Source organism: Notolabrus celidotus, chromosome 12, assembly GCF_009762535.1.
Source record: "Notolabrus celidotus isolate fNotCel1 chromosome 12, fNotCel1.pri, whole genome shotgun sequence".
Lineage (NCBI taxonomy): Eukaryota > Metazoa > Chordata > Actinopteri > Labriformes > Labridae > Notolabrus > Notolabrus celidotus.
This window is the reverse complement of record NC_048283.1, coordinates 18,567,355-18,576,550: the sequence shown is the minus strand read 5'-3', so window position 1 is coordinate 18,576,550 and position 9,196 is coordinate 18,567,355. Positions and strand designations below refer to the sequence as shown.

General features: G+C 35.4%; 2 protein-coding genes across 3 annotated transcripts; both read right to left on the bottom strand.

Moving 5' to 3' along the window:
- Nucleotides 1–534: 534 nt before the first annotated feature.
- LOC117823128 (peptide YY-like) lies at nucleotides 535–1,687 on the bottom strand. Of its 2 annotated transcripts, none has more exons than XM_034698196.1 (4): nucleotides 1,589–1,687; nucleotides 1,221–1,403; nucleotides 1,036–1,125; nucleotides 535–672 (listed from the first exon to the last, which is right to left on the bottom strand). In XM_034698196.1, exons 1-4 carry the CDS (start codon nucleotides 1,591–1,593, stop codon nucleotides 648–650), a joined length of 303 nt encoding a protein of 100 aa, XP_034554087.1. In that variant the 5' UTR covers nucleotides 1,594–1,687; the 3' UTR covers nucleotides 535–647. The 2 variants fall into 2 exon arrangements, with proteins under 2 accessions (XP_034554087.1, XP_034554088.1); XM_034698197.1 differs by lacking the exon at nucleotides 1,589–1,687 and adding an exon at nucleotides 1,502–1,552.
- Nucleotides 1,688–6,627: 4,940 nt separating this feature from the next.
- malsu1 (mitochondrial assembly of ribosomal large subunit 1) lies at nucleotides 6,628–8,559 on the bottom strand. Its single transcript, XM_034697744.1, has 4 exons — nucleotides 8,163–8,559; nucleotides 7,357–7,532; nucleotides 7,176–7,257; nucleotides 6,628–7,055 (listed from the first exon to the last, which is right to left on the bottom strand). Exons 1-4 carry the CDS (start codon nucleotides 8,461–8,463, stop codon nucleotides 6,901–6,903), a joined length of 714 nt encoding a protein of 237 aa, XP_034553635.1. The 5' UTR covers nucleotides 8,464–8,559; the 3' UTR covers nucleotides 6,628–6,900.
- Nucleotides 8,560–9,196: the final 637 nt, after the last annotated feature.

Genomic DNA, 9,196 nt, shown 5'->3' with positions numbered 1-9,196 from the left:
TCATACTTGCTGCATCTGTCTACAAATAATCTAATCTGTACCATCCATCAGCTGCTGGGGCTTCTTTGTATTGATTGCAAGCATGCATTGTAAAACAGAGTTGGTGGCTTAGACCAAATATTACAATAGAGTTTACAAAATTCTCTGTTGCGTGATTTGCTTTTGATGTATCCAGGTCAGTTTATAGGATTAAACAGGTAATCTGTTCAGGCAGGCTGTAGGTACACTTCGGCTGGCTTCATATAAAAAAATATGAATACAACACTATGGTGTACTCAGCTTTCAGCAAATTTTCCATGTTACCTCCATCTGCATGGAGTATTGGTCCCAAACATCAATTTAAAGCTTTTTATGTCCCCCTTGTCTCTAAATGTGTCCTGCCCACCAGCAGAGAGCACTGTAACTCCATGAACAGAGTGAGTGATACTGATAAACATGCTGCATTGACTGTGTAGTTACTGAGAGTAATAATGAATTGTCAAGCCAAGTAAGTAAGATAACTCATTACAAAAAATGTGTACATCAGACTTAAAGTGTTTGCATAACAGAATTTTTTTATTCCATGCAATAGAAGCTCATTTCACGTTAGTTACAGACATGGCAACATCTGTGTAAAAGTCAACCTGGAAATGACAGCTCCAGTAGCATCACCACAGTGGCAGTCCATCATACCTGAAAGACAAGGAAGTCACATGTCGAATTTAAGTGTGCCTGTCCCCAATCACATACAAGAGCAGTATGTAAGACACATCTTTTAATTACACTCAAAGGAACACCACCACAAATACAAACTTGTGCTGAAATAAAATGAACATGCCCAGAAGATGATCACTGCTGATAAAAAGCCTGCTCAGACAACAATAGATTGTTACATCTTTGTTTTGGTTAACAATTGTAAGCAAGTTTGTCTAGCTTCTTGTGGATGTTCCTTCATGCATTATGCAGCACTACATTTCATAGAATGACTTTTAAAACCACATTTTTAAAAACAGCCTCTTTAAAGCAACCAAGATCTGTAATTTCTAAACCTTTTACCTGACATAGTTTGATCCTGGAATACTCTCTGCCCTCTCCCTCAGCAACACATCTGAGAACACCGTATCTGGGGTGTCTCTTTTCCCATATCTGTTCATAAAAAGAGTCACGATGACACGTTAGAGCTTCTTTCCATGTGCGAGAAATTTCGACCTGCAATGATTTATAAAATGAAAACAACTAACCTCTGTCTTGTAATGAGATTGATGTAGTGTCTTAGTGCTGAGTAATATTTGGCGAGTTCCTCAGGTGGCGCGCCTTCTCGGGGACCAGCAGGCTTGACTGGATATGTATTTACGCCAGGGTGAATACAAGCCAGCAGGCAGAGAGCCACAATGCTCAGCGTCATCACAGAGCTTGAAGGAAACCTGGATCATGGGGAAAATTATTAGTCAAAATACATACTAAAAAAAATATTTTATCCAACAATGAAACAATCTCAAAATCAGAAATAGAAGCTCCATACTAGATTAATACCCCATTGCAAAAGCTGCTATATCCGACATTGTTGGCTGGCTTTATACTTTAAGATAAAAGGTGAAAAAAAACTTACATCATAATGTAACACAAAATGTCGCTGAAGTCTGTTTTCTCTCTGTCCAATGCAACTGTCAAACTCCCAGCATTGGCTGTGTTTTATACAGCATGTGTCAGATGGGGAGGGAGGGGGTTTCATTCACTTTAGGACACTCCTGAGAAATTTCTACTGTCTCATTAGTTTAGAAATCCTTGAACGTCACAGCAGTGAAACAAATGGACATACTCAATTATGATATTGAGGGAAGACCGAAACATGTAGGACCTGGCAGCTTCTGATAAATTTAATGTTATTTATTTGAAAGTAGCGTTGAACAGATTTTTTTAGTCTATTAAAATGAAGTAGTTGCCAATTTATGGCAGTAAGTCTTAATGTGTCATTTAATTTTTTCTCAATTTTAGCACCACAAAATTATTTTTACATTAAAAACACTACATGTAAATCCACAAAGATGTAGAAGAATTGATTTATATTAATTTTTAACATAATTATTTTATCTGTTATTATATTTCTACAGTTCCTGGATTTTCTTCTTCATTTATATAATAGATGGATATTAAATGTTAGATTGTTAATGCCTATAAAATTAATGACATTTTTTGTTTTGTTGTTGTTGTTTTGTCCTTATACAGACTTGTTTTTTTGTTCCAAACACAATCTGGGTATTTCTAACATATTTCAACTTAATGTGAAAACAACGGACAATCATTAGTCGTTAGAGGTTACACATCATCAGTTTTATTGAGACTTATCATGCTGCTAGTGACTCTAAAGTGAATTCACTAAATCACTGAAAGGTTTTCTCTGCTTGCCAACACCAGCTAAATTATAATAAAATGTCTTTGCTGCAGTACTTTTTTACATGATCAGAAAAGGAGGCTTTTCAGCAGGGTCTTGTTATACCTCTAATATTGATTCCATATAATGTTTGTTAAGGTTGGTCTTCTTTTGCATGGAGGATAAATGCCTTAGAAGAATTACATCCATTTTGTAATCTTGAGGATGTAACACCATTGATTTTGCTTTCTCATAAGTTTGCTTCACAAGTATCTAATCAACATGCATGTACAACACTTGTCCTCAACTTGAAACACTTATCACTGATATGTAGTTGTCTTTAAACAATGTCTGAACCATTTGTAGCATAGCTACAAATTACTCCAAACCATACAAGATAAGGCAGCAGATTGCTCAAACCTACACATTTTCAATTCCAGTTGATAGAGGGCACAGAAAGCTTTCAGCCTCTGAATGGTAAAATGACTTTAATGGCATCTATTTTCTTTGAAGAGCACTCTGTTCTGAAATTTGACAGTAGATTAGTGCTGTTGTTTCCTGTGACAGTCTGATAGGAACTCTACTCCACACTGACAGCACAGCCTTTGCAGGCAAAGTACACACAATCCAGAAACTTTAACACCAGACACTGAAATCCATCCAACAAATTCAGCATGTTTACATATTATGGTAACAATTTCAACAGACAGATCAATCAAAGTATCATTTCCAGGAACATTGTATCAAAACTGACATCCTTTCCTTTTTTACATTCACTGGTATTTTACTTAACCCTTTTGTTATGTTCGTTTCTCTGGAACAGCAATAATGTTCCTGGGTCAATTTGACCCGGTGCATATTCAATTATCCAAAAGTGTCAAAACCCCAAAAAATCCCAATATGCATTTTTTTAAATCAAATTTTTAACTCCATTACTAACCATTTAAATCAAGATTTAGTCCATTGGTGTTCTTTAATTCTCACAGATCATGCTTCAATGAGGATAACTCACTCGATTTTCATTAAAATTCATGTTAAAACTTTTTTTAATATACATTGGAAAGCCCATATTATAAATACAATAGTTTTACATGACATAGATTTTTGTTTATTTCATTTTAAATGTTGAATATTTTGTTTTTTTATGAAGTGATGTTGATAAATTAATACGACACCTCTTCTGTCACATTCTTCCCAGATTTGTATGCTGCATTTAGCTGGTTTGGAAAGCATATACTGCCTAAAATAGACTTTAAAAAGGGTCAATTCGACCCACAACATAACAGGAGGGTTAACAAAGAACCAAACATCACCTGCATTTCTGACATACCTACTGTGCTGTATTGGTAATGGTTGATAATACATGCCCAATTTGAATAATTAGTCACATGATCCTGGACAGTACCCTGCTGACAAATTAGGGCCAGGTGTATAGAGCACAGAGAGTCCTTAAAGTGCCATGTCTGATAATGTTGACAGGCTCTCTGGTAATACTTGTCATAAGCACCCTCCACTGAGAGAGAAACAAGGTCTGCAGTCAAGTGCTGACCCACCTGCAGGACTCCCACTGAAGCTAAACAAAATGAAATACTCCCTTCTTTTTCTCCTGTTTGATGCTGCAAATACGATACGTAATGGCTTATTACACAGAGGCTGTTTCAAGATGCTCTATTTTCTGAACACTACTGAGTGTATTGGCACCATCAACGTTAAAAGGCTACACCACAGTAGGTGAAATGGATGAGCAGCTAATGAGATCATAAGCCATCGTGGCAACATTGGAATCAAACACGGAACTTATATCTTCCTCTTGTTCCCCTCAGCAGTCATTTTATATTCCACTGGAAAGCAGTCGGTTTAACACACTTTGTGACACAAAAGAAACAAAGATTCAGAAACAGATTGGATTTATTACTCTATTAGGTTCGTGCAATCACCTTCACCAATATCCCTAGCCGACGATAGGTGCTATTAGGTTAACGGTCTTTGTCCAATTTATTAATATTTTAGAATAAACAGCAATTTTAAGTCAACATAGTGACATTTAGAGGGTGAAACGCCAGAAATTCTCTTATGTGTAGTTGTTCAAACTCACGATTATCTAATAAGTATGAGTCATTTATTTTCAGACAGTTTCAGAGAGTAAAAACAGAACAATCACAAAGAGAAAATATGAAGTACTCCCAGGCTCCATGTAGGCTTCTCCTGTCTGCTTCATTACATTTTCACATTTAGCTAATGTTCTCATCCAGCTGGACTTGCATCAAGACAATGAAACGGAGTGGTAACTTGCTAAGAGTTATGAGAGTATATTGTGTGTACTTATGCATTATTGTTTTACCTGAGCTACCTGAGGCTCTAAATCTCAACAAAAATCTGTTTTTTAATGATTTAATCTTCAAAGAATAAAATGTTTTTCATGACATAAATCTAAAAATGTTGACAAGTTTCATACCATAATCAAAATATACAGTGTTTGCCTGGGAGTAACATGGCGTGGTGTCTTAGATGTTGGTTTTCTACCAAAGACTCCACAGACTGTTGCAGCTCTCCGAGTTGCCAAAGTGCAGAACACCCACGTGTGTTACCAATTCACGAAACAATCTTTTAGCACACATAAGTGCAGAGTGAATTCATCTCACACCCAACACTTTGACGAACAACTTGCCAATCTGGAGGGAGCAATTCACTTGTTTGATTTTTATTTTGAAAGCATTAAGTGAAGTGGTCTGTTTGGATGACCCCATGTCATCTTTTCTTTGGGAAAATAAGGTCTAAAATCTTGCTTTTGGAAAATGCATTGCTCTCAATGTAAATCTTGGGTGGAAGGTGAGGAAAATAAATTATTAAAAGATAATTTTTTTTTTTTTTTATAGTTTTCTTTGAATGCAGAGACAATATTCATTGTTTTGTTAGGGAAAAAAAGACGGACAATGTATATTTTGTATTGACATCACTGTATTTTGCTCTGATTGTGTCCCTAATAAAAAGATTTATAAAAAAAAAAATGAAGTGACAAAAAATATATAAAAAAAAATAAATTTAAATGTAAAAAAAAAAAAGAAAAGATAAAACAGAAAGAACAGGGAAGTAGGACCAGTCATTGCCATGACTGTTATGGCAATTTTTTTTTAAATCACTTCAATTTTGAAAGAACAATTCCTGTTGGAATACTCACTTGGCTGCTGGTTGGTACAAATGTTGAACAGGTAGACGTCACATACTTTAGTTAACATGTTAATGCTGAGCATATTTCCATGTCCATGTCTATGATCTGAAGTTCATCAAAGTATGTGGCTGAGTTAAAACCAGTGGTGGACAGTAACAAAGTAAATTTACTTGAGTACAGTACTTAAGTACATTTTTTGAGTATCTGTACTTTACTTGAGTATTATTTTTGGGGAAACGTATTACTTTTACTCCACTACATTCGGAAGACAATTATTGTACTTTTTACCCCACTACATTTCTATCAGTGCTCTAGTTACTCATTACTTTTGCTTTGAAGTCAGCTCATGAATTTCCTTCTCTTTTCTTAAATCTGATCCCTAAGACAGTAACGTGTTTGTGTAGTCGTCTGTCTCAGTTGTTTAACCGTGCCTGTATATCGTGCGTCTCCACGGTTGAACGTGGAGCAAACACAGAGCAGATTTCACTCAGATCAGGCAGTTCATTTAGAGGTGGTAATGATGGCTATAATTCTCCACCTGAGCACCCATGTCCATATCTTCAGCCCGTGTTAGAGGTTTTTGAAATGAAGAATGATACGTATCGTTTGAAATGTTCTCCCTGTTTCCCACTCTGCCCAAACATACAAAAATTCACTGTCCAATCTGAGAAAGCGTGTTGAGCTAAGTTACATTTGTTTAATTCCAGATGAACATTTCAAACTAAGGTGTCTGTGCTTGGAGTAAATTAGTTTCTGTTTTTATTCCATGGTATAGTTTTTAGAGATTTCAAGTAATGGTTTCTAGATAAACATGATGTAACTGAATGTACTCCTATGTATTCTTGACTGCATTTATGTATTGTGAAAATACAACATTTTGAGATTATTTAAGGAGTACTTTGAATACTTTAGTATTTTTAAAAGCAAGTACTCCAGTACTTTAACTCAAATAATAATCTGAAAGAGCAATGTTCACTTGTATTGGAGTAGTATTTGACCAGGAGTATCTATACTTTGATTTAAGTAATAAAACTGTGTATTTTGTCCACCACTGGTTAAAACACTTTCACACAGTCAATTAATATCGGTTTAATAATACTCCAAAAACTACAATTATATAAAAACAATTTATTTGTAACCATCAAAATAAAACATGCATGTTTTCTTTAGCAGAATCAAATACCATCAAACTTTAATTATGGTATTTTCTATTGCTGCTCCTGCATCCTCTTCTGAACTCCTTTCCCAGAATCTAATGTTTTTGTCCAGAGATGATTCATCTTATTCATTTCCCTCAGAGGGTTAGCAAAGGATGAATCCATATATCCGTTATAAAGGTGTAATTAAGTATTTAAATACAGAGGTGATTTGTCCTGTGCTGTCACTTAGTGACTTCAGCCTCATAAATGAAGTCCTCTGGTAGTGTCTCTGCGGGGATGCTCATCAGCTGCTCATCATAGTTGCGGAGAGTCCAGAGTTTCTCCAACTCGAACACTTCCCTGGTCTCAGGTAGCATGAAGTGACAAACCATGTTCCCTAAGACACACAGGAGCAAGAAAGTGAATGAACTAGCAGCTCAACTAAAACTATCAGTCTCCATAAACTGTTTAACTGAGACATTAGAAATATCTTCTAATGTCTGTAATGTTTACATACCAAAGTCAATACACATCCAGTCTTCTGCATTCTTTCCTTCTATTTTGACATTTGGCTCCCCTTCTTTCTTCAGAAACTTGTACTGCAGGAATATTTAAATATCATATTTAGCATCAGTGTGCAGAAACTCATTGTACATGTCAGTTTTAAAGAAGTACAGGAAGATAAAATAAAGAATTACCACTTTGATAGCATAAAGTGCCATCGCATGGAGGTGTCTCTGTGACAAACCGCTGACAACAATAAAGTACTCTGTGTATTTGATCTGTTCTGGTACTTTCACCACGCAGATGTCCACTGCATTTTCCTGACGAAGCAGGGACACCAGCACATCAAGAGTGAAGGACTCAGGAGATTCTGGAGGAAGAGAGTGACACGTTTTGAAGAATATCATTCAAGACATATATTTAGCTCTTTTATTGTTTCACTGCATGGTAGCTATTGAAATGCTATTTATGCTAAGCACAGAAATAATATTACTAAAAATAAGGAATGCAGGGTGAGTGCTCTCTTTCATTATAGAAGCTTAAACTATAACACACATTTCATTATCCATTGATTGATCATTACTTTCCTAATTAATACATTATCATTCAATTTATAGCAATGACCATTCATTCCACAAAGCCTAGATCTGAAATGAATACCCAGTGACTCAAGCAACTTCACAGAAATTGTGGAAGTAATCTGTAAGTGTAGAGCATTCTCAATTCTCCTCTTCTCAAATGTGAGGAATTGCTGTTTTTCTTGTATAAGAAGTATTAAATCGGTTAATTTCTGTAAATTAGGACTGAAATTTTTAATCTTTTTTCCACCCCTAATTCAATTAAAAGTGTAACACAATGAAAAGAAACTTAGTTGCATTTGACAAACTGGAACTATACAATGTTCCTTTAAAAAAAAATACACGAAATTAATAAAACTCCCTCAATGTAATCTGCATTTTGTTTAATTAACCTACTAATCATATAATTAAGAGTTACTTACTTTGTCTCAGGTCTCTGTGGTCACTTTCTATCATAGGTGACTCCTCTTGTAACAGATCGGTACTGATACTTGAACTATTTTCACTCCACACCTCTGAATATAATCTGTTGGTGTCTAAATGATGATGCCAATACTGACATGAGGAGGACACATATGGTGTAAAACGTCGAGGGAGACACAGACTATAACAACGAGCTTTGGAGGCCGAACTGAAGCTTGAACAAACCCCGGTGTGCTCCAGCAACACGTTACTTTTCAATGCCGATACAAGCAGCTTCTTGGAGCGATGAAGAATACTCATAATTTTAACTTTTATAACGTAGAAATATCACCGAATACACAAGTCGAACTGATACCGGAAGTGTATTTCGTCCTTGGCTTGTGATTGGTTCGCCAAGCTTCTTCGTTGGTTTTATATCCTACAATCACTCAAGTGCGCACCCTATAGGCTCCAAACGGTTGACCTGTAAATCCGAGTTTTTTAAGATTTCCCTGGTAATAAACAGACTATAAATAATATTAATTAAAGAAATAATTATAAATACAAACAAAAGTTTTTGTAGAAACTGTTTTCGGACAGAATATTTGTGATAAATAATCATCTATGGCAATGTACTCCCTTTGGTTATCTTTAGTTAATACAGATAACAATAATGTTGTAACATTTTGTAATTAAGGTTTTTTGGTTGTTTGTTTGTTTTTATATATTTTATATATGTGCATGTGTATGTACACTACCGGTCAAAAGTTTTAGAACACCTCAATTTTTCCACTTTTTTATTGAAATCCAAGCAGTTCACGTCCATTGAATAGCTTTAAATGGTAAAAAAGTAAGTGGTGAACTGACAGACGTAAAAAAAAAGAAAGGGTAAGATTACCCCAAACTGAAAAAAGAAAGTTGGTTTAAGAATTATACGAAAAGGCCTTTCTCAAGGAACAAGAAATGGGTTGCTGTTTTGCAGCAATTGAGGTGAGTCAAGCCTTGAAAGTTGGTACTACCGATTCTTACAGGTGTCCCAACTGTCCTTGATTAT

Excerpts from the sequence above, each read along its gene's own strand:
- malsu1 (XM_034697744.1), bottom strand. The coding sequence starts at position 8,463 with ATGAGTATTCTTCATCGCTCCAAGAAGCTGCTTGTATCGGCATTGAAA. Across the intron at positions 7,258-7,356 it reads CACTTTATGCTATCAAAGTG|TACAAGTTTCTGAAGAAAGA; the intron begins GTAATTCTTTAT and ends ATATTCCTGCAG. Across the intron at positions 7,056-7,175 it reads CTGGATGTGTATTGACTTTG|GGAACATGGTTTGTCACTTC; the intron begins GTATGTAAACAT and ends TGTGTGTCTTAG.
- LOC117823128 (XM_034698196.1), bottom strand. Across the intron at positions 1,126-1,220 it reads AATCTCATTACAAGACAGAG|ATATGGGAAAAGAGACACCC; the intron begins GTTAGTTGTTTT and ends TTTTATGAACAG. Across the intron at positions 673-1,035 it reads CCAGGATCAAACTATGTCAG|GTATGATGGACTGCCACTGT; the intron begins GTAAAAGGTTTA and ends CTTGTCTTTCAG.